This window comes from Pectinophora gossypiella, chromosome 18 (assembly GCF_024362695.1).
Source record: "Pectinophora gossypiella chromosome 18, ilPecGoss1.1, whole genome shotgun sequence".
Classification (NCBI taxonomy): domain Eukaryota; kingdom Metazoa; phylum Arthropoda; class Insecta; order Lepidoptera; family Gelechiidae; genus Pectinophora; species Pectinophora gossypiella.
In genome coordinates, this window is record NC_065421.1 from 8,505,230 (window position 1) to 8,531,729 (window position 26,500).

The 26,500-nt window shown below is 39.7% G+C and overlaps 1 protein-coding gene across 1 annotated transcript; it reads right to left on the reverse strand.

Moving 5' to 3' along the window:
* Positions 1-5,113: 5,113 nt before the first annotated feature.
* On the reverse strand, positions 5,114-25,882 carry LOC126374837 (zinc transporter ZIP1-like). The gene is made up of 5 exons (XM_050021575.1): positions 25,484-25,882; positions 11,686-12,070; positions 8,946-9,153; positions 7,644-7,779; positions 5,114-5,224 (listed from the first exon to the last, which is right to left on the reverse strand). The coding sequence occupies exons 1-5, from the start codon at positions 25,755-25,757 to the stop codon at positions 5,217-5,219; spliced, it is 1,011 nt and encodes a 336-aa protein (XP_049877532.1). The 5' UTR covers positions 25,758-25,882; the 3' UTR covers positions 5,114-5,216.
* Positions 25,883-26,500: the final 618 nt, after the last annotated feature.

The window sequence follows — 26,500 nt, forward strand, 5'->3', positions numbered from 1 at the left end:
ATTTAATATACAACATATTTATCTTATTGAAAAAATGAAATTAATAAATACTTGCAACAACATTAATGGTTTTTGTCTTTGCTACATTATATAGGAAGTACATAGGTACTTAACTGTGCACACCTTATCTAAGGTTACTAATTGCAAACTGAGTTTATCAGTTTGTGTTATGTATGATATAGGCGTCATTTACTCCTTAACTTGATTTTACTTGACACAACGACAGGATCTAATGAAATATAAAATAAAGTTTACATTTTTATATACGCAATGCGTTTATTGCGGCATCATTAGTACTCGTTAAAAAGCAGAATTCTCGAAGTTTAAGAAATCTGTGTAAGAGAAACAAAATGGTGTACTTATTAACTGCCATTTTGCTTTCTCGTTTAATTCCAGGAACTACGAAAATGGAGGTCCTTTGTTTAAAGTTGCACGAATTTCTATATTTCGGCGGAATCAACAAGGATAGCGAATAGCCATACAATAAGTGTGAGTGAGACAACATCATACAATAAATACAATAGGACGATTGGCAGCCGGGTGAACTTTCAGTCAGTTTGCCACTTTCATCTTCAACGTGCGCACGCGCTTTTCTCTCTTCTGAGACTCTATCCTGTTCATTCTGTTGTATTTGTTACCACTGTTGAGTTTGTTAATATTCCTCTTGAGTTTGTTAGTATTTTTGTTGACTTTGTTAGTGTTATTGTTGAATTTGTTGTTGTTGTCTTGGCGAGATGTCCAGTAATGTTGGTGCCAGGCAATGTTTTTTGTTGTGGTGTAAGCACTGTTCGTGGCCCGCGCCGAAGATCTCGGCGTCCTATACAGTCTTACTTGACAACTGAAGATTATATTGCTAGGCATCCGAACATCCTGAATTATGCTCGCCACTTATTTGACGATCGAGAGCTAAGTAATCTTATTTGAACATTGCAAAAATTAAAAATCTCAGTATGCAGTGTATCTGGTATCTATATTATAGTCCCTGGTCAGTATAATACATAAAATGACAATGTATAATTCGGCTCGTTTCTCAATCGTGCTTTTCATAATCGAAATGTCATATGAAAAAAATTCGTGTATGGAAATAATATATCCTACTTTATCGAAGCTCTCATTATGTAGCGTCTTAGACGAAGTGTAATCAACGCAAAACATTTTTAACAGAAAGTCGTCAACTTATCTCTATTATAATTAGCCAGAGATAGCTCTTACGCCAAGCGTATCACTTGTGTACCAGACTTACGCTTTCAATAGATTTTATAGCCAACTATTACCACTTAATTATGTATAATAAATGATATTTGCATTTTTTTGTAACAGTAGAGAGTAATCAGTTCATATTAATGCAAGCACAACGGTAAGCAACGGTAAGGCTTTTTTTCATCTGACATGTGCTACGTTGCTAGGTTTAATATCCACCAATCAGATAATTGGGTCTGATTCTGATCGGCACAATGAACCCGATTGTAGGGTATGCAACGTAGCATCTAGCATGTTACTGGTGGAAACGCAGTCTAAATGTGACGTACTTACTTCATTATTGATGGAACAGTATTCTTATCGTTTCCAGCTAACTACGCAATACCGAATATGCCACATTTAAAAGAGGAAGTGAGGATTGCTTGCGCCCTAATAAATGCCTTCGGAAATCGGGTGACAGATCACCCACTCGTAAATGAAATAATCAACGATATATACCTTAAGCACGACGCCCCAAACTATCTGTGCGAGTTTGTAATACAAAACAATTTAAATCAACGCAGAGCCGCTTTCCAAGCTATAAACTCAAGTGAAGGCTTTCAACAGTTTCCCATCTTATCATATGAGGATCTGTTGATAATGTCTCTGGGGCCGTATCAAGTGACGCAGGCAAGAAGCTATTATGGCGAACACCTAAAAGAAAACGGAACGTTTTTCATTGAAGTGTATGAAGATTTTGAAGTTGACTATAATTTAAATCAATACAACATAGTAGTTTGTGATCCTTGGCTGACAAGAGCTAAAATACTCTCGAGGCACCAGAGCAACAGAATTTATTTTGTATATATCTTGCTAAATAATAGTTTGAAAAACAGAAATAAACTTGTCGGTCACTATTGCAGCTGTATAGTTGGAAAACGGACACTCGGGTGCTGTGCTCATGTCATGTGCATAGTTTGGTTTAAGGGATGGGCTCGGCACCAAGAAATTCAACCCCCTGCTGCCTTTTTAGATCAAGTTATTATTTCTGATGAAGAAGAAGATTGATTATTCAAGAAGACTGATATTCATTATCGTAATAGGTACGAATTTGTATAAAAAAAGCCTATTTGTTATAAGTATACTTATGGGGTGTTAGTGACATCGCATCGTAACGAATACTCAGGGGGATGATTCAGACCATGATTCTGACTTAATATCAGGTCGAATTTTTCGTCGCAAAATTCATGATTTTTTTTAGTTTTTTAAAATTATTTTCAATTCTATACTTTTGCGATGGAAAATTCCACTTGATATTAACTCAGAATAATCAGCTGAATCATCCCCCTCAGTATTCGTTACGATGTCACTTACACCCCACACAAGTACATACAGTAGCCATACAAGTAGATATGGGTATTAGTGACAACGTAACGAATACTGAGGGGGATGGTTCAGACCATGATTCTGAGTTGATATCAAGTGGAATTTTCAGTCTGAATATTCATGAAAATTTTTGTGTCTTTTTCAATTATTTTTCGTTCCATACTTTTGCGACGGAAAATTCCACTTGATATCATCTCAGAATCATGGCCTCAATCACCCCTCAAAGTTTTCGTTACGATGTCACTAACACCCTGTATACACTGTATGTATTCAATAACAATTAGTATTGATTTCATTTTTAAGCAAAATATAAATAACTATATGACTACTTTTACGATGTTTTATTTCATGCTTATAAAAACACAACTAAGAAAATCGATGAATAATTGAACAATGTGTTCATGTAATATGATTGTTATGAACTAAACAGCTTAAGGTCCCGTTGCATTGAAGGCACACACCCCATTGGTGTGTCTATACGAACTAGGTATGTTCCATACACTGCTGTAAAGTAGTCCTAAAAGCGAATTTTCACACCCCACCTGCTTTCACTGTGATTAGACATTTAAGCTGCCTTTCATTGAATAAACATAAAAACTCAAAAAGTGTGAAATTGTTAGACAATCATAGCAAATAACTTTGAGCGTGATTACCATGAGAATAAGTCATGAGCTGTACATCTCACGACTCGTTTCTGGATTTCTTTTAAGTTACACATAAAAGTAAGTTATAGATATTTATTTTATCTATTTTCTATTTATTTATTTTTCAATAAAGTAAATATGTGGTATATTAAACACTAATATTACATGCATAATCACTTAGTCACTATATTCCAATTGCATATAAAAGTAAAATCGACAATCAACACTTTTCGGAACTTTCAAGCTAAATATCTTGAAAACGTGACGCTTTAGAGCATAGGTTCATTAAAGCTTTTTTGTGCAGAAAAGTGCCCCCTATCGATATGCACAGGTTTCATCGTGCGCCGCAGTTTTAAAAAATCCGCTAGGTGGCGCCACCAGGCTATGCCAGCCTCCATAGTGAAATGTTCAATGCCCTTTACTTAAACAAATGTATTGTAATAAATAAATTCTTTGTACTTATCAAATAACAACAATATTATTATTATGTATAAATTAAAAATTGTCTAACAAACAACATATCGCTTTAAATTTATTTAGGCCTAATTAGGCTATTCATCACACTACAATATCATACAGGTAATTAATAACAATATTTTAGTAAGAGGTAATATTTCAGGACATATCAACCGTATTAAACATATCGAAGTATTAGGTACTTACTTAATTAAAAGCTCCATACCAGCGACTGTTCAGTACACATCAGCGGGCTTAGCACCGTAAGCACGCGACTCTTTCTCGGCTCGACATACGTCACCCGTCACTCTCTCACAGTACTGCACAGAAAGAGACAGATGATCTCTGTCGCGGCGAGAGAGAGAGTGTCGTGCTTACGGTGCTAAGCCCGCAGATGTTTTCATCCAGGAAAATGTATGTCACGTTTCTGGATAGATGAATCGGACTTGCCAAGAACCCGGATAAAAAATAGACTAAAATAGACTTGTATTGTCGCTCTTACACGTGGTATTGTTTGTAGGTACTTACACATTTAAGGTTCTTATCATAATGTCACGACTTCGAATCTCGGCTTGGCCTCGAAACTACTGAACTTGATTTATAGATTTAAATTCATGTTTGGATCATATATAATTGATATCACGTGGTTTTCAGGATTTATGCCCGGTTAATGGTAAAAGGCTCGTCCCCTATATCTTACATGGAACTTAAACAAAGTTTGCAAGAAGTGCGTGTATTTACTACACACCTCTGCCTACCCCTTCCGGGATACAGGCGTGATGCTATGTTATAAGGTTGTACAAGCTTAATTAAGCTTAAGTATCTACCTATTTATTTTCATAACATCGGTAGGTAATCCACGATGTTAGTGACATCGTAACTAAAACATTGAGGGATGAGTCAGATTAAGATACCGAGTTGATATCAAGTCGAATTTCCCGTCGCAAATATCATGATTTTTTTGTATTTTTGTTCTAATTATTTTCAATTGTATAAAGAGAAAAAGAACCCAGAATCAAGGTCTGAATCATCCCCCTCAGTATTCGTTGCGATGTCACTAACACCCTGCCTTCTTTTTAGTGCTAGCAACCGCGACATTCTTTTCGCATTCGTCAATAGTGGTGCCTATTCGAGCGGACACGAACTTAACATATTTTTAGTTTGACATCTCTTAAACAAGTTCCGTCCTTCACTCACAATAAGTGCAAGACAGGGATGGAGCTAGTTTTAGTCCTGACAAATTAAGTTGGTGGTTGTCAGAATTGGCACTATTATTAACGATAGAAAATACCTTGTTTTAAGTTTACGCGATTATTATCATAATTAAAACACATAATAACCTCTAGTAAGAACCCGTTATTATGTGTTTTAATTAAGAAAATACCTTTTTTAAACGATTCTCACCCTTACACTCTTTTTTTGGATACCTACTCGTCTCACTAGTGTAATATCGCCTTGAAGTTTCAACTTAGACGTAACATTTACTATATTTCACATCTAAATTATTCAGTCACTCTGGATCAGGATGCACTCCGCTAACTCTTCTATAGATCAGGCAGCTGAAAATTGAAAAACAGTCTTATTAAATGAAACATTCGCGACTAAAATTATTATTTAACGAGGGATCTAACGGCCTGCGTGGTCCAGTAGTTGTGCATTGAGCTTAGCTCCTGGGTTCGATTCCCGTAGGAGACACGTGTAACAAAAAAACACGTTGTGAGACTGATGTTTTTCGTTTGTGTGGTTTGTTTCGCTAAAGGACATTACAGGCTTATATCACCTGATAGTCCAAAATGTAAGATGATTCCGTGCATGGAGTCGATTCTGGCTGTTATTTACTTAAGTATGTAGAGGTTACTTGAGTCATGTCAGAGGCCATAGGCGGCTCAATAATAACCCTGACACCGGTGTCAGAGGGGTTGAACACAACCCACACAAAAGAAAAATGAGGGGTCGGTATAGTTATCTATAACCGTAACTTTTGTATGGGAAGTTAACGAAACCTGCTACAGCTTTGCCTATTAATTTTTAAGAAATACAGAATCATCTGAATGACAATAATTTGACTATTGGGACCAAGTATGGAATATTATGTGATTGGAATATTTTTCTTCATTATAGCAGATTTCTTATTTACTCAGATATTCTGCTAGGCAAAGTTGGTTCTTAAAGCTACAACTTTCTTTACTTATAAATAACTTATTAAATCCGAAAAGCCATAATAATTAAATGAAATAGAATCATGTGCTTTTCAACATAATCGTTAAAAAAAAACACTAAAGGCTAAACTAAACTTAATAGTTTCAAAAATATTTACAAAAAACGTCAAATCGCGTGAAAAGTTACAGCATTATACGGTACCTACGAGAGTTTTTCCGACAGGAAATTCCACTTGATATCAGCACAGAATCATGGTCTGAATCATCTCCCTCAGTATTCGTTACGGTGTCACTAACACCCATACGTACTAGTATGGCTACCTCTACGTACTTTTACGGGGTGTAAATGACATCGTAACGAATACTGAAGGGGATAATTCAGCTCATTATTCTGAATTAATACCAAATGTAATTTTCCGTCGCATTAAGTCAATTCGCATCAATCGGTATTAACTCAGAATAATGAGCTGAATGATTCCGTTCAGTATCCGTTACGATATCACTTACACCCCATATACTTATGTCGCATATACGTATTACTTTATGATCTGTGCTAATTTTACCGACTACCAACTAATTGATAGCTTAATTACTTAACTATTAGGGTAAGCACAAATATTATAGCGATAACATTTATGTACCTATTTAATAAAACGATTAACTAAATTAATCATTCATTCAACGGCCTCCTTGGTCCAGTGGTTGAGCTTTCTGCTCACGATCCGGAGGTCCCGGTTTCGAATTCCGGTGGGGACAAATCACTTTGTGATCCCTAGTTTGGTTAGGACATTGCAGGCTGATCACCTGATTGTCCAGAAGTAAGATGATCCGTGCTTCGGAAGGCACGTTAAGCCGTTGGTCCCGGTTACTACTTACTGATGTGAATACGTAGTCGTTACTTGAGTCACGTCACGGGCCTAACACCAGGGTAGATGAAGATGGTCATCCACCTCACAACCCACACGATAGAAGAAGAATCATTCATTAACAACATTCCGAAGAAAGTTCTAGCAACCGCGAAGTTTACACGTTACCCGTTTATAGGAACGTTGGTGGTACTTGGTGGCAGTCTGGTAGGTAAATAAACATAAATGAATGGGAAGTTCATTACCTACACCGATACTAATTCGAAGATACATGAGCATTATCGTTGGTGCAATCGAGACATTTTATCGTTGGTGCCACAAAACAGGATTCGACTGTATCTCTATTTTTTGTGTGCGTGACACGAGATAACATCCCGGATGACAAAAATTAAATATAAAAGCAAATGTCCTTTCCAATCATTATCGACTTAGACGATGGCCTGATAAAACTTATCATCTAGCAGTTAATGAGGATCTTTCCAGTATACTTTGTTGGTATCGGATACTGATTTTCCTTCGTTTAACCTTCTAATTTCATGGATAACAGACAAATGCTTCTTATGTCTTTGTTATTGGGTATAAATTACGACTCTTTTTATCCCCAGGCACATACACATCTACCACCCATTATTATTCTGATCAAAATAAAGCGAAGCAAGATAGGTAGCAACATAATTCTATACATAAAGTCATCCAAATATCAAGCAACAAATTATGATTGTATATGCTTCTGTCATTATATTATATTTTGAAATAATTATGTACCTACCCGAGTAATGCATAATAATGTTTAATTATATAATGAGAAAATAGATAATTATCTGTAAAAGACCGGACCTGTCAAATCTTCAGGTTAAGTAATCGAGCCCCGTGAAAAAAGAATAACGCTATTGGAGATGTTATGTGCCCGAGGTATGTCCAGAGCAATACGAAAGTAAATATCAGTTAAGTACCTAGTTCGACGATGACTTCCAGGGTGACCATGAGCGCGAACCCGAGGACGGAGCACACGAACTGCAGCAGGCCGGTCCGGTCCTGCCGCCACACCTCGAAGAACACCACATACACCAGCGTGCCGCACGCCAGGCCCTAGATAGTGGAACATACATAAACTGCCTATATACGTCCCACTGCTGGGCACAGGCCTCCCCTCAATCAACCGGAGGGGGTATGGAGCATACTCCACCACGCTGCTCCACTGCAGGTGTCATCATCATCAGCCCATTAACGTTCCCACTGCTGGGGCACGGGCCTTCCCTATGGATGGATAGGGAGATCGGGCCTTAAACCACCACGCGGGCCCAGTGCGGATTGGTGGTTATTAACGACTGCTAATGCAGCCGGGACCAACGGCTTAACGTGCCTTCCGAAGCACGGAGGAGCTCGAGATGAAAACGTTTTTTTTTTGGTCACCCATCCTATGACCGACCTCTGCGAAAGTTGCTTTACTTCAACAATCGCAGACCGAGCGCGTTAACCGCTGCGCCACCGAGCTCCTCAGATGTAGTGGAACATAATACTAATAAATAACAAACGGTCTCTGTGGTCCAGTGGTTGAGTCGTTGGGCTCGCGATCCGGAGGTCCTAAGTTCAAATCCTGGTGGGGAATATATATCACAAAATCATTTTGTGATCTATAGTTTGGCGCGGGAATTACAGGCTGATCACCTCATTATCCGAAAGTAAGATGATCCGTGCTTCAGAAGGCACATTAAATCGTTGGTCCAGGTTACTACTTACTGATGTAAGTTAGTCGTTACAAGAGCCATGTGAGGGGCTTTTGGCGGCTCAATAATAGCCGTACTTACCTTAGAAGGTCTATAATAGCAAAAAAATAAGCAATTATACCTAATTACATCAGTATGTAGTCGATATACGAGCCATGTCAGGTACTATGGCGGCTGAATAGCAACCCCAAACTAAGGTTGGTGAGATCGGTTTGATCTAAAAACCCACATGGCAGAAGAAGAGTCTATTTTGTAGTACACTCATACCTACCCCGGCAACGGACTTGCACCAATGAAGTATTAATTTATCTCACACAGTTGGCTCAACCATTATAGATTTCAACTCCCCCCCCCCCCCCCCCCCCCCTTAGTCTTCAATAGTATGGGCGTCTGACGTCACACGTGTACAGTCATGAGCAATATCCACCCACTTAAATACCCTGTCAAGGTTTCTTGTATGAAGTGTCCACGGTGTGGTATTGGGATTATAATAATATGTAGTCGTGAGCTTATGTTACGTTCCCGTACCTGCAGCACGACAGAGTAGAGGCCAGCCTCGGCGGCTCCCGCGCCACCCACCAGCAAGATGCCGATACCGATGCCGAGAGCCGACACGAAGGAGAATGTGAACACGTACAGCACTGACAGCCACCGCTTGGTGCCCGCAGCCAGCAGCTCCACGCCGATACAGAACCCTATGATGTACTTGTGGGCGGATACTGCTCCGAACATGTACCTGGAAAGGCAAAGAGAACTTTTATAGAAGCGTGGTGACTGGTCCCTAATGGTATACATTTTGAGGAATGTGCGTAGGTACTTCTAATCTAATACCTCACACAGTCAATCCATCTGCGATTGATCGCAGACCAGCCGTCCAAAATGCGCAGTCGTTGTGGATCCCATCAATCTGCACGCAGCGATTCGTATCTTCAAACATTTGTAAGTAGGTACCGCAGATCATACAAGTCCATCATGTTAGAAAGGACACAATCCCTCTGTCGGATTTTACGACATGCCCAGGAAGACAAGCAGCTGAACGAATTCCCAGAACAGCTTTAGGAGCTATCATCTCCCTAGCATAATCCCGTTTTTCACGAGATCCGTTTTCCTAACCTGAAGGTTTGACAGGTCCGGTTTTTTTTTCAGAAGCGACTGCCTGTCTGACCCCAAGCGAAGGGAAAACCAGCCCAATACAGGTTAGGTCACATACCTCCGAAAAAGCATTTCTCGAGAATGTGGGTTTCCTCACGATGTGTTCCTTCACCGCTGAGCACGTGATAATCATTTATGATCCAAACATGAATTCGAAAACAAATTCGACAATCACTGGTTGTGCAGCATTAGGAGCTATGCAGTTAATAAATACTATACTTACTTACACAAAATATGTATAAATTTCCATGAACCTAACTTAAATATATTATACATATTAGATCCTATTTCTATGGATAAGGTCATGCATTTGCTTCTATATTAAATTACCTACCTAATACATAACCATTCAAACTCAAGTGAACGTCACGTCACTCAAATTAATGACTCAAATGACAAAAAAAATCTCACGAGAATGCCAAATGTTAGTAATTGTTATTATCTAATCATTGTTACGTAATGAGTACGTAGGTACCTAATCTTCATTCGTTTCGATGTAAGTATGTACCTGCCACAATTTATTTTGTTCCCTAGCTTATGCTTCCGGTTAAATTAGGACCGCACGGCCTCCGTGGACCAGTGGTTGAGCGTTGTGCTCGCAATCCGAAGGTTTCCGGTACGAATCCCGGTGGGGACATACCACAAAAATCACTTTGTGATCCCTAGTTTGGTTGGGACATTACAGGCTGATCACCGGATTGTCCGAAAGTAAGATGATCCGTGCTTCGGATGGCACATTAAGCCGTTGGTCCCGGTTACTACTATGTAAGTAAACCAGGCAGGCAGGGGCTTTTTGCGGCTGAATAATAACCCTGACACCTGGATTGATGAGGTTGGTAATCCACGTCACATCCCTCGCGATAGAAGAAGAAGAATTAGGACCACGTTACCGACTCCGTTGAAGATTTCCCTCGATCATCAAATACCACTTTCTTTTTTTCCATTCTCATCAAGTCTTCATGCATGCTCGCCGGTTTATTGTACTCTTGACCTGGTCTTTCTAAGAAACATCCTGGAGGGTTATGTAAATCTTCATAATCATCAAAATAGTCTATAAATTAACTTAAATAGCGTATTGTCCATCGTCTTGCGGTTTTGTCTTTATTGTATGTAAGTAGATACAGTTTGAGTGCCTAGGTACCTATACACCCCGTACCTACGAGTATACAGGGTGTTAGTGTCATCGTAACGAATACTGAGGGGAATGATTAAGACCATGATTCTGACTTAATATAAAGTGGAATTTGCCGTCGCAAAATTCATGATATTTTATCTATTATTAAATTATTTTCAATTCGATGGAAAATTCCACCTGATATTAACTCTGAAATAATGAGCTGAATCACCCGCCTCAGTATTTGTTACGTACCTACGCTGTCACTTACACCCCGTACAAGTACGTACAGGTAGCCATACAAGTGTTGAGGGGTACTAGTAACACCGTAACAAATACTGAGGGGGATGATTTAGACCATGATCCTGGGTTCTTTCCCTTGCAAAAGAATAGAATTGAAAATAATAAAAAAAAATTGCGACGGGTAATTCCACTTGATATCAACTCAGAATCATAATTTGACACATCCCTCAAAGTTTTCATTACGGTGTCAGTAACACCCTGTATTTATTGCAAATTGCACGCCATCATAAACTTGCGCTTATAAACAAGTAGGTATACTTACTTAATAGAAACAACAATAACAAACTTAACGTCGGGCGTTCCGATTCAAAGTTCTACCTATCATAAACCATCAATGTCCCATGGTCTGTCCGTGAAAGGGTTAAATATAGATCATAGATCGCAGCCGAAGAATAGACACAGTAGTTTTATCTTTTTTTTACGTGACTTATTGTAGATTTTTCGTAGTTCTAATTACGGAGCATTAAGCAGTTCAATACCATTTCGTATACCTTTGACATTGACCTATTTTGTACCTTCTTTTTTGACTTGACTTATTGTAGATTTACTATTACTTTTCCTAGCGTAAGCACTATGTAATTTAAGTAAGTACTTAAGTATTATTATGTCAGTCTAGTTTTTTTGTTAGCACATAGTTATTCAAAATGATATTGGTCTGTAAATCTTCACAAATTAATAAATAGATATTTGGTAACCTACCATACATTAGCAGCCGACGACTCCAACCCAACAGCTAACCCTTCAAACAGTTCATGTATGGACAACGCCAGCACGATGAGCAGGCCTCTTAAAGCAGCCACAATACTGTCATCTGATCCGCTTACTCCCATATGACTGTGTCCATGGCCTTGGTTGGACGGCTTAGCTTCCACATCCTTAGGTATAGGCACTCCCTCCGAGGCATCGCCCTCAGTACTATTCTTCCTAATGCTAAGGACTCTAGTGAAGCTTGTGTTGGCAGTCTTGTTTTCCCTCCTGTTGATGTAGACATGCACCAACTCTTCAACTAAGTACATCATGAAGAAGCCACAGCACATGATCAGAGCGGCGAGGTAGATCGGCAGGTCAGGAAGCTCGCCTGCGTCTGAAAGTTTAGAAAAGATACATTTGAATATAATGACTACCTTCGTGGTCCTTCGTGGTTGAGCGTTGGGTTTACGATCCGGAGGTCCCGGGTTCGAATCCCGGTGGGGACATATCACAAAAATCACTTTGTGGTCCCTAGTTTGGTTAGGACGTTACAGGCTGATCACCTGATTGTCCAAAAAGTAAGATGATCCGTGCTTCGGAAGGCACGTTAAGCCGTTAACGTTGGTCCCGGGTACTACTTACTGATGTAAGAAAGTAGTCGTTACATGAGCCATTTCAGGGGCCTTTGGCGGTTCAATAATAACCCTGACACCAGGGTTGATGGAGTTGGTAATTCACCTCACAACCCACACGATAGAAGAAGAATATAATGTACCTAACCTACATGAGTAACAACAATGCCATCTGCCCCCGCGGCACAGCAAAAGCGCTGCGAATGCTATCTACGCAGATACAAACGCCGTAAGGCTATTGGTCATCGAAGCCCTTCATATAATTCGCGCGGTTGCTGTGCGGAGACTACGTTGTACCGGGTGAGAGCCTTCAGCGCTCCCCATTTGTCCGGCCAAGTAGTTAATGCCATCTGCGGCAAATCTACAATAAGTCACGTCAAAAAAAAAATGTGCGGAAACTGGTGTGGCCCTTTAGATACTAGAGAACTTGGTACTTCCGTTATCGTTGGAGATTGGTCAATAACAGACGCGTACAGTCATGAGCAATATAATGTACCCACTTTAGGACTCTGTCGCACTAACATATTTGACAAATAGTGAGACTTACAGTTCAATTTGTCAAAAAAGTTAATGTGACATGGTACCAAAGTGTATACATATTAATGCTCGTGGCCGTACACAACGTAGTTATACTTGTAAAGTCAGCCTAAGACACAGTTTAGATAAACAGTTTTCTCTCGTGTGTGCTCTTGTAACGACTACCTACATACTTAATTAAGTAACTAATAGCCGTTACGGACTGCTTAACGTGCCCTCCGATGCACTGGTCTTTTTCATCATCATCATCAGCCGTATGACGCCCACTGCTGGGCATAGGCCTCCCCCAAGGATCTCCACGACGATCGGTCCTGCGCTGCCCGCATCCAGCGGCTTCCCGCGACCTTCACCAGACTGGTCTTTTTACTTTTAGTCAAATGGATGATTGGCCTGCAATGTCCTAACCAAACTAGGGAATCAAATATTGTTTTTTGTGATTGTCTCCACCGGGAATCGAACCCGGTAACTTCAGTTCAAAAGACTTACGCTAAATTAGACATTGATCTATCTATATCTACTACTTACTAAGATACGTATAGATCAATAGAACTTGGGAACTTACAAGTTTATTGAAACTAAGGGTAATAAACTAGTCTCAGCGTTGAGAGTGCCCTCAAGAAATAGAATAAGGAATATTACTAAGTACGTATGATGTATAGAATAAGGAATATTACTAAGTACGTATGATGTATAGAATAAGGAATATTACTAAGTACGTATGATGTATAAAATAAGGAATATTACTAAGTACGTATGATGTATAGAATAAGGAATATTACTAAGTACGTATGATGTATAGAATAAGGAATATTACTAAGTACGTATGATGTATAGAATAAGGAATAATGCTCAAGATCATGTCAATGTGACAATTCTTATATAACAACAGGGATTTGGGCGTGATCTTGAGGACAGTCTCAGCTGAGATTCGTTTATAACACTTACTACCTTAAGATGTACTTTAGCTAAGAGCAATATTTCTAGTGGTTTTCAACCATTCTTTAATTATTTTTAAATGAAGACTATAAAAGGTTCTCACCAATACACACGATGTCCTCATAGCGTAAACAAAAAGAACATTATAAATATGCATTGCGAACGTTTTGCAAAAAAAATCGTTACATAAAAATCAAGTCGATAGAATTCACACTGAGAATAGAAAGTTGCATCAGCGTTTGCGCAATTTGACCTTTTACTTATTATAATTGATATACCAAGGTAACCGATGGTGCACGAAGGTGATTTAGGTGTACCTTCTCTTTGATTGTCCTTTGTATTCAAAGCGGTCATTAAAGCCTATTGCAAGTTCGTGCCAATTTCTGTGAAAACGCGAGTACCTGCATTTCTATTGTGACGGAAGATAGGTACTTAGGTATCACCCACTTACTGATTTTATAACTATAAATTAAAAAAATTAAAAAAAAACCCTGACCAGAAAAAAAGTACGCTAACAGCCGACCAGCTTAGTGGTTCCAGAAGACATTAGTGTTTCAAATGTCAGATCCCACATATGCTTGCAAGCAAACTGAGCGTGTAACATTCCTATCACACCTAACAAACCTGAACCGATTTCCACCAAACATAATTAAGAACACTCTCGACTGATATACCTTTCAAACAAAAAAAAACCGCATTAAAATCGGATCATTTGGGAGCTACGATGCCACAGACAGACACATACACATTTACACAGACACGTCAAACTTATAACACCCCGTCGTTTTTGCGTCGGGGGTTAAAAATGAAACTGGCTGGAATGGAGTGTCTTATAATGAAAGGTCAACTTCGCTGGTGTGGGCACTTTGTTCCCATCGTTGCCAAATGCAAGTATTTTACTCGGAGCTTAGCTTCAGGTAAATGCAAACCTGGAGGATCGTACCTGCATTGCTGCATTGGCTATACGAGCCATCACAGAGCACACCAGAGAGCAGACTATCCAAGCTCTTGAATAACAACCGTCAATGAATACACCAGCTGCTGTCGCTGTAGTCGAAATCGACTGTGAAGCATCATATCATATCATATCGTCACAGGGATGTCTTGAAACGTCACCTGACTGCTATTGACGCGTCCAGTGAATCATGGGAGAAGCTACGACGCGACTCACTACGTTGGCCACGTCGGTCTAACATAAAGCTCGGTGAGGTGTGGGTACTTGATTCATCTTGCGATGGATGTACCTCTGACTACCCCAATTGGGATATAGCCGTATACCTTTACCGTTTACTTTTACTAAATACAACATAACATTTATCGACTAAATACCCAATTGGGATAGTCAAAGGTACATTGCCTATTTATCAAACTAAGCAATACCGTATAGTCATTCATATCTAGGTAGATTAGATAGGTAAATAGCTATATTTTGTATCCGATTCATACACCTACACAAGTTATAATAGTTTATTGATCTCAATCAGTATAAACCGTTATTATTTTATGTATTTCACAATTATGACTGATTGCCTATTATAGTTATCTTATCAAACTTATAATATCTAAATAAATGATATTCGTTGAATATTTTTTCGTGAGCAAGCTGCAACGACCTGAATTAAAATCTGAACTTGATAAGATCTATGGTACGTACTTAATCCCCAATCGTTTGCAATAGCAATCAGTATTTAGTTGTAAGTATGTATATTAATTTACTAAGATATTCAAGATAAAATGGAATTAGCACCGTTATCGTCAAATGATAAAAATTGTTGATTTGCCAATTAACTTTATTACCCTGAAACTATTAGGATATCTCATTAAGGAAATCTCGTGGTATTTTCACCTGATATCAGCTAGGTTGAACAATCGACAAGACACCCAGTGGGATACCTACTTTCAATGGTGTTAGGACCTTCACCCGGGGAAGCCGGGTAAGACGAAGCCGATTCAGATTAGAGGGAATCGAACATCGATTTGATTCTGTTGTACCGGATAAGCAACCAAGATGGCGATCCCCGATTCGTGACGTCATATGAAGTTCGGCAAGGCGATTGTACGAATGATTTCAGTACTTTTGACACTTCATCGGTACCGGCTAAGAAATCTTCGATTTATTTGAATCGTTTTCTTCTGATGTTCGGGGAATTAGCCGGTAGGGCCCCAGGGGGGTTAAAAATGCCACATCGAATCAATTCATCCAAAAAAGCAATATTGCTATTTGACATTTGTTTGCAATGCGCACTTACTTTTATATATTTATATGCGCAAATGTCAAATTGTGATATTGCTTTTTGAGATGAATTGGTTTTTAACACCCCTGTACGTCGAAAAAACATTCATCGATGTATTTCACCGATGTATTTGTTTGCCGAAAGATTTTATTTGTCGATATCACGGTTCGATACCATGGTTCGTTTGGATCATAGATAATTGATATATTTAGTGGTAATATTTGATAGTGGGTGTACCCTTTCGGGATACAGGCATGGTGTTGTTATATTATCTGTGGTAAGACCCAATAGTTTGCAATAGCACCCAATTATGATTAAAAGAATAGCTATTAATCAGTTGTAAATGTAAATTATTTTGCTGATTACCTTCAATCGAAGATAAAAAGTAGCACCACTTTATCATCAAATTCAGCAAATAATATAGGTAAGTACTTACTTACTTGGGTGATTCTTAAATAGTTTTCAGAGAACCCAAAAAAAAAATATATATATATTTATGAGTTTTTATGATGCAAATCAAAAGTTTATGTCAAAAGCATATTTTAGATGCATATGGACAAGCTTAATACCTTCAGGAATATTAAAAAACAAGGGTAGAAAAACACGGTTGTGACATTTGTGCCTCGGTCGTGACATCACTAAACATGGCTGTGACACAATATGACATGGATGTGACTGTTTTGCATTTTTCATTGTAACTGTTGCTGTTATTTTTTTGTCATCTTAGTTTTTTGTCTCAATTGATTGGAGCGATTAGGCAGTAAGCAAACACTGAATTCCGTTCCGTCCGTTCTTTCATTGTGTATGCTTGAAAAAGTAGAATTTGGTGATACTTACTATTTTTATGCACTGTAATCTGCAATGTACCTAACCTGAATTGATGCAATAAACGTTTATTATTTATTTATTTAATTGGTTTAATCAAAAGTATTTATTTGGTAATCTTCTTTCTGATTATGAGATACTTAACTAAATCGCAATAATTGAGATCGCGTCATAAAAAAGTAAAATCCTATATTTAAAAACTGTAATGCCCTCTTATCTGCAAATGATGTGGAAACAAAAACCTTTATACTTTCGCCTACCAGTAGGGGGTTCTTGCAAAACAGAAACAACGTCTTCAGGACCTTTTTTTACTTATTGTACAATAAGTAAAAAAAGGTCCTGAAGACGAAGAGATTTGCCGCAGATGGCATTAACTACTTGGCCGGACAAATGGGGAGCGCTGAAGGCTCTCATCCGGTACAATGTTTTAGACAACAGGCCTGAGGGTGGCCAGGTGGGCGCGAACCTCGGCTCAGGGCGTCGTCTGAGAGGAAAAATATTTGAAAGAGTTAATCGACCCAAGTGGGTCGATAACAATAAGCGCTGTATTGAGGGAAGTCGTCCACCACGCCGGCGGGGTCAGTATCGGGGCCCTGAAGTGTTTGGTGTCGCGAGCTGATTGGTTGCCTCTATGGCTAGAGTAATCGGGTCGTCGGGATCGTATATTACGTCCTTCGGACGCCGATACTTGTCACTACCGTCCCTAAGCGGGATGTATTCGGAAGCCGCAACTACCAGGGGATTTGGGTGGTGTGAAGCAGAATCGAAAAAACGTTTTGAAGCTAAGTTGCCATTGGGCAATGGTTGGCAGACCTAGGTCAATGTGCAGATTTTCATTGCGAAGGAACCACGGAGCTCCGTGGCTTTCCACATGAAACGATTTTGTATTACCTGTAGATAGTGGATTTGAGAGGGACTCGCGTGAGTGAAAACTACCCCTGCATAGGTCATGATCGGACGGAATTTCACCTTATTCCTAAAGGACAATTTACTACGCTTGTTAAGGAGACAATGAAGACGGCCCATTACCTACCAAAACAAATGCGCACGATTGCATTTGATATGGGCCTTGAAAGTAAGACGTCTATCTAAGACTACGCCGGCCGAGATATTTGACTTACTCCTTCCAATCGGCTTGCCAAACATCTTGATGACTTTAAGTTGACGGCGTGACCGTGGCGTGTTATAATAGCTCTTTGAAAAGTACACCGCTACACTTTTCTCCGGGTTTACCTCGATTCTCCATTTGCGAAACCACTTGCCCAAGGCATTGGCCGCGCGTTGGAGAATTCTAGTCGTCATAACTCGACCACGGCACGAAGAATAGATAGCTGTATCATCCGCAAATGAAGCTAAAACCAAACTGCTCTGTTGGAATAAGACTATTGGATTCGGCGTAGTCCCGTAATCTAGCAAATATGAGCCGCTCATAAATCTGCCCCATGGTATTGAGGAGACTTATGGGGCGGTAACTCGAAGGTTCGTTTTTAGGTTTCCCAGGCTTTGGTATACCAATTACAATTGCTTCTTTGACTTCTTTGACGCAGTTGCTCATGGCAACGTTGAATATTGCCGTTAGTAAACAGATGAGGGGAGCACCGAAGTTTTTAAGGACACGATTCGTGATACCGTCTGAACCAGGGGCTTTTCGGGTTTGAAATTTTTTGATGATACCTAGTACCTTTTCCTCAGTGACCTGTGGAAGAGGAGGATCGGTGCAGAAGCCCTACGCTGAACTTCAGAGTTCACCGTCAAGCGGTGCCTACGATCGATAGGGAGAGTGCTGGGCGAGCATTGGGCTTCGCGACTGTCGGCAAGGCATTCGGCGTTTTCGTCATCGTCAAAAGCGGGGGGTTGGTTAGGCCTATTGAGAGGAGGAGTAGGAACAACCGTATCCTTTTGCAGAGACTTAGACAGCTGCCAGATGGCCTGGTGGTGGGGCTCAATGCCGCTCAAAAGATTATTCCACCGATTCTGTCGCATGCCATTAATACGTTTTCTTACAGTATGCTGCAAGAGACGCAAATGACGACGACATTCCTCGGTGCGATTGAAATCATATGCGCGGGTGGCTGCGTTTTTCTCATGGATGTCGGTAGGCAGTTTCCAGCGATGGTCTTCCATCTCCAGAACCTGTGCTGAACTTTCGTTCAAAACCGACCTCACGTGATCCGTGAGGGAGTTAATAGCTGTCGAGGCCTCCTCTAAGGAGGTTATTTCTACTGGGAACTTCAGGGCCAAGATCTGCAGAATCGTTGCTATTCCAGGTAAAGACCGTGTCTCCTGATATCACGCTATGATACTTCTTCTTAGTAAATTTAGTGTAGTAAGGGGGATCAGGGTTGTCGTTATTTATACTAACAATTTGACCAACAAATGTTTCTTCTTGAACTCAGTTAGTTTCCTTCCAATCCCGAAATCCACCTCCGTAACAATACCATACAACCGCCTAAAAACCCCTGCCTAGTGTGGCTATGAATAATTTCCTTCCAAATATCTTGGAAGAGGCCCTTGCCCTATACTAGGATCTATATGGACTAGTAAAGTAAGTACTCGTGTGTAAGCATATCAAACAATAATATAATTTATAAAAGCAACAAAACCCACAAAATTATTGAAATAAAAAGAATGTCACGATCGTGCATTATATGTCACAACCATGTGTTTAAAAAGTCCACGGCTGTGACATTTTTATCATTACATGGTCGTGACAATTTGAAACGTGTTCGATATAACCCAAAAGCTATCCACGATACTGCAAATCTTAAGTAATTATTTTAAACTACACTGTATGACGTGCATATTACTTTTCAAACAATAGTGTAACACTGATACTTAAGTTTAAAACTCTTACACGGCGTTGACGAGTTAAGGTTGTCCTTTTTTTAAAATGTAAAAGCAGATTGAGTTTATACTGGTCTCAACGCTCTTAGCCATTTGTAATACTGACAAGATGATATTGTTGACGTTCTAAAAAAACTTAGAAATGGTTGTCAATGTCATAGATTTATTTCTACCGAGTATTGCAATTTTAAAGTGTCGCACACGGTCGTGACACAAAAACTGCTCACAAAATGTATGTTGTTCAAAATCATAAATAGTGTGCATTATTTATATATTTTGTTAAACAGTCTTATAGAACAAAGGTTCGTCTTGCATAGTTGTTGTAATATTTCGAAAAATAACATGCCACATCTTCAGAAAAAAACATTTTATCTGCAATTCTGGCAATCTCACACGACACGTTCCGTGACATTTATGACTTCTAATTTTTTTTATTATAATATCTAATAATTTTATGGCAAAAATTATATCCAGACACGATACTAGAAGTAATTACCTAAGTAAAATAATTCAGGGGTCACCGATTTTCTTAAAAAACATATACAATTCTTACAACTCACACAAAAAAACGTAAGAATAAGTATCACCCACTTACCTACCGTGTACCACCTAACGCGTAAGTGAGAGTGAGACAGACAGTTCACGCGCTCTCGCTTAGGAACTCCTTGGCGACTTTATTTATTTATTTCAGATATACATAGTCATTACAGATAATCCAAATTGACAATGTATGCAATCTATGTATTTGCTAAAATGTCCCCACTGCTGGGGCATGGGCCTTTCCTATGGATGGATATAATCGGGCCTTAAACCATCACGCGGGCCCAGTGCGGATTGGTGGTTAATGCAGCCGGGACCAACGGCTTAACGAGCCTTCCGAAGCACGGAGGAGCTTGAGATGAAAACCTTTTTGTTATGGTCACCCATCCTATGACCGGCCTTTGCGAAAGTTGCTTAACTTCAACAATCGCAGACCGAGCGCGTTTACCGCTGCGCCACCGAGCTCCTCATTTGCTAAAATACTTTAGACTAATATTAGTGAATTCCGCCAACCAACATTACATAAATCTATGTCCGGATTTTCATGAGCTATACCATGAGACTTATGGCCATCAGAGACTAAAGTAAACGGCCTCCGTGGTCCAGTGGTTGAGCGTTGGACTCACGATCCGGAGGTCCTGGGTTCGATTCCCAGTGGGGACATATCACAAAAATTACTTTGTGGTCCCTAGTTTGGTTAGGACATTACAGGCTGATCACCTGATTGTCCGAAAGTAAGACGATCCGTGCTTCGGAAGGCACGTTAAGCCGTTGGTCCCGGTTACTACTTACTGTGTAAGTACGTAGTCGTTATAAATGAGTCATGTCAGGGGCCTTTGGCGGCTCAATAGTAACCCTGACACCAGGGTTGATGAGGTTAGTAATTCGCCTCAAAACCCACACGATAGAAGAAAGAAGAAGAGACTAAAGTAAACCCAGAGGGTGTGAGGTCGGCGCCCGTTACGAATTGGTGCGGGGGGAGAGTTACCGTTTCATACCTAGTATTATTCTTTATTCTATGACAGACAATGATGCATAGTTGTCAGCCGAGAACCAACTAGCATGAACATTTTGTACAGTCATGAGCAATATAATGTACCCACTTTAGGACTCTGTCGCACTAACATATTTGACATTTAGTGAGACTTACAGTTGAATTTGTCAAAAAAGTTAATTTGACATGGTACCAAAGTGTATACATATTAATGCTCGTGACCGTACTTTGAAAATGCAACTCACACTCCTGTCGTAGTTGAACAGTCAAGTTCTATGTCAAGAAAGCAACCAAATTAAAATTGAGCATAGTAAATAAATGTTATGTTTAAAATATCCATTGCTTGTGCGCAAATAAAACTTACGAATACTTACTTAGGTGTTAACCATACGTGCGCATTTAAAATACCTACGCATATTTACTTTTTTTTTAATAGCTAAGTATACGTTCTAGAAGTGTCAAATTTACTTTAACATGCATAATTACGTACCTACTCACCTAATAGATTTAAGAGAAACGTCTAAAATCTGTCTATCTTGGTGAAGGAAAACATCGTGAGGATACCCACATTCCCGAGAAATGCGTTTCGGAGGTATGTGACCTAGCCTGTATTGGTCTGGTTTACCCTTCGCAGGTTGGAAGGTCAGGCAGTCGCTTCTGTAGAAAACCGGACCTGTCAAATCTTCAAGTTATGTAGGCGGAGTCATAGAATAAGGAACAACACCGCGTATAAAACGGTAGCTCTCCGCCCTACGTACAATCATAGTCATGAGCAATATAATGTACCCACTTTAGGACTCTATCGCACTAACATATTTGACATTTAGTGAGACTTACAGTTGAATTTGTCAAAAAAGTTAATGTGACATGGTACCAAAGTGTATACATATTAATGCTCGTGACCGTACGGTACAATGGTAAACGGTAAAACGGTACTATAAAAAAGTAAATCCCAGATGATGCAGTAATCTACATAAGTCGCAGCATTGCGTGATATCTTGTCAAGATATTTGCAAAGCTAAATAAAGAAAAAGTATTTATTTAATTTAGGTATACGTCTATTTACACTCTTCGTCAATTCTAGTAAATACTCGCTCACTTCTCTCAGTATTTAAAATTATCGACGTATCGTCCGAACTCGTATCCTCTGTCATTTATTTAAGGAACCCTTTGGAGAGTGTATGGAGAAAGACCACGCTTCTTCTTCTGTCGTGTGGGTTACTATTGAGCCGCCAAAGACCCTTGATATGCTTACATTAGTAAGTAGTAACCGGGACCAACGGCTTAGCGAGCCTTCCGAGGCATGGATCATCTTACTTTCGGACAATCGGACCACGCTGTAACCCCACAAGACACGGATGTCAATTTGTGAATTTTGGCATTAATACAATGCATTAAGTTTTTTTTTTGCATTTTTGGTTGCCTGGAAGAGATTGCTTCCTTAGCAATAAAGCCGGCTTTTGCATAATTGTTTTTGTTAATGCTTATTTGTGTACAATAAAGAGTATTTATATTACTTATAATTGTAATGTCTTATGATGCATACCTAAACCGATTACCTAGGCTTAGGCCAGGATACACTTTTACGACATTTTGTGTTTGTTCTTAAGTTCGAACCCCGGTACAGGACTTGCACCAATGAGTTATTAAATTATCTTAAGTGCTATTTTGACTAACACAGTCGGCTCGACGATTATAGATGGCAATACGGCTCACCACCTATCACGTTGGTCTAACAGAAAGCTCGGTGAGGTGTGGGTACTTAGTTCATCTTGCAATGGAAGTACCTCCATGGGATATAGTCGTAAGCTTATTATTATGTATGTAAAAACATAGTAAAATCAATTGATTATGAAACGCTGTAGTTATGACAGAGATTGTTCTGGCCAAGCCAACCGAACCAAAACAATAAATCACGGCAAAAAAATTGAAGTACCAATAAAACGCATTTTGATAGGTAGGTACTTAGTTTGCTTAGATGATCCGTGCTTCGGAAGGCACGTTAAGCCGTTGGTCCCGGTACTACTTACTGATGTAAGTTAGTAGTCGTTACATGAGCTATGTCAGGGGCCTTTGGCAGTTTTGTGTGCGTCAAGCTAGCGGCCTCAAAAAAAAATGGGCACGAAAAAATAATTTGACCATACCAAAAATTAGTACTCTTATTGAAAAAAATAGTACCTGTTGTAAAAAAATTTGTACCATCACGGTTCTGGATTTATAGCCATGTTTTATTGCACTTGCTAGCTTGACGGTGAGCGAAATTTGGCGAGAGTTAGCGACAAGGTCTTTCGCTTTGATTTAAACGCCAAAAAATAGTATCGAAATAGTACTCACCCCCTGCAAAATACCGAAATTAGTACTTCAACGGTTCCAAAGTTATAAAGGCAGATCTTTGATCCCGCTAGCTTGACGTTTTGAAAATACCTATTATCTGGGGAATGCTTGCATACTTCAGTTTGTAACTAATGTCAATAAACTCGTATGAAATAGTACTCCCTACCATCATAATTTGGACCTGATTCTCTTTGTAGAAATATGTCAAAAAGTCATTATAACCTATGTCATACATTTCATTTGTCATACATTTACACACGCAGTTTGGCGGCTGAATAGTAACCCTGACACCAGGGTTGATGGGGTTGGTAATCCACCTTACAACCCCCACGATAGAAGAAGTTTGCTTTTTAATGTAATGTGTCAACTACCGTGTTAAGTACATAGTGTTTTAATATTTTATTTTTCTTTACGTAATACGATAACGGAATTAAATAAAAGCAATTACCGCACAGTTGTAATAATACACACATAAGTAGCACTATTATAAGCACTTAAAAACAGGCACTATCTTTCACATTTGTCATCTTAATGCACTGTCAATATTGGCAGTAAGTTACGACAGGACAGGACATATCAGGGTTTCTAAGATCTGTTGTTATTGCCGCCATATGCTGCAGTTCACCTCGAAGCCCAACCTACCCTACCCTAGTTTGAGCGCCTCTGAAGTTTGGAGTCTAGAGTTGGGTTTGCTCCAAAGATAACACAACGCTTGCTCATCACGGGTTCACACTCCCTTAGTATGTAGAGAGGGGTTTCAGCCTGCTTGTGGCAAAATCTACTCTAACCTATGCTGTATCTTCTGTTATCCCAACACCTATGCCATAAAATAAGGAATAACACAGAACAGTAGCTCTCCACTCCCCACACAGCTGAGCTAGGTTTACCTCACCCCTACTCAGTCTTACTTTAGTCTTCTATCGTATGGGCGTCAGATGTCACACACACAGATGCGCGTATATACGATAACGTCAATGTGTAGTGTCTGTGGAAAACGAGGTGCTTTGTATGAAGCGTCCGTTCTATACTAAAACAATGTTTATATTCTCTCATTTATTCTTGCATATTTACTACGCACCTAGTTAAGATTCGCACGAGATCACATCTACTTACTTAAGGTATTCTTACGTAGAATCTCTCAAGGCAGGCGAACTTGTGACCCTAAGGTTGTGGAATAAAAGTTGATACTGTTCTTAGCAGCTACTGGGGTCATCAACACTAGTATTTGCATACTCCGTACCTGTACCTATCGTACCTAACCATATCAAGTTTTCTACTCCTTGACCTGGAAATATTTGCACGCTAAACTACAGATCTATGTGGCCACATAGCATAGTTTTGTTGTTTAATATAATTAGAGTCAAGCACCGTATGTTTGCAAGCCGGATGGCGGTGGACGGACAAATTGCCTGTGACGCGCCGGAGTATTAGCACCTACTCACTAACTGTTGCAACCAATATTAAAACCAAACAACAAAACATGTAATTGTACGTATTATTAAACGTATTTTTATGAGCACTTTTCCAGTGCATAAATCATAGGTAAGCGATAAGACTACCGACAAATTTTTCGCAATGCATTTGTTAATAGCGTTAAGTTTATTGGATATGCGATTGGGTGTTTCTACGTCTCATAACGAAACAAACAAAGAGTTGTTGTGCTCGTTAATAAGGATGCGCTATTAAATAAAGTAGGTAGGCATGCTACTAGCATGACGATCGTGGGTGCTTCTTCGTGGGTCGCGTCGTCTCTTCAGCCATATACCTACCTAAGTACTTATAATACGTTTCAGTGGTGTTAGGTAGATTATTACTGTAGGTAGGATAGACTAAAATAGAACCTAGACTACTCATCAATAAGTTTTCTCTGATTGTTTGTAGGTATTACATTGAAAATGAAAGATTTTTTGTTATATTTTAAGTGCGTTTACCTTGCAGCTGTTGCACGTTCTCGTCGACCTCTGGCAGCAGGTGCATGAATGTGGTGGCGAAGAGCACGCCACCGCCGAACGCCAGCAACCCCATCACCAGCGTGTTAGAGGTCCGCATGTTCGGCCCCGCCGACTTCGTGAACCAGTCGAATTTCAGCGATATCAACATGGGCGCACACCCACATATCATCGATACCAGGAACAGGGACACCATCGTTATCACTTTCGCCCTCAAGACATCGCCGTCGGAGTACACGTTCATCGTGTCGGCCATAATTTCGATTTATTTGGGCGTCGGTTGCGCGACAGCGTGCGCGGGGTCTGAACGAGCGACTGCGCTCGGAGCGCGCGCGCCGGTGCGCCGGTGGGCGGGCCGCGGCCGCTTGATAACGACTTCATTAGTAATGATAAAACTGACAGCAGCTTGTTTGCTCGCCGAAACACGCCAAGCGTAGCGGCGGCGTGGGGGTCGCGGCGAACATCTACATAGGCATACTTCTTGTGCACGCGCATAGTCCGTACAACTGAATTCATAGTGTTACCTATCTTATCATGATATTCAGAAATGACAATGTTTTACTGACAGTATAATTTTACGTAATATACTTGATATTAACTCAGAATAATGAGCTGAATCATCCCCCTCAGTATTTGTTACGATGTCACTTACACCCTGTACAAGTACATTTAAGTAGCCTTACAAGTAGGTATGGGTGTTAGTGACACAATTGAGAATAGTAGGTACCTGTAAATCAGAGACGTAACAGTTATACATTTTACCAGCAAATAAATTTCCATGTAAAGGAATGTTATAGATCCATTCATACGTCATAAGCAGCAGCTCTTGGCTCTTGACCGTAATACGCAATCTTTATGCGCATACGCAATATTCATAACGTAATTTATTCATAATACTTAAAATAAGATTTCAGTTTGTACCTATAGCTATGTCGGAAAAAAGCATAGGTTCCTCAGTGATTAGATGACGAAGTTTTAGTTACATAGGTAATGTAATAT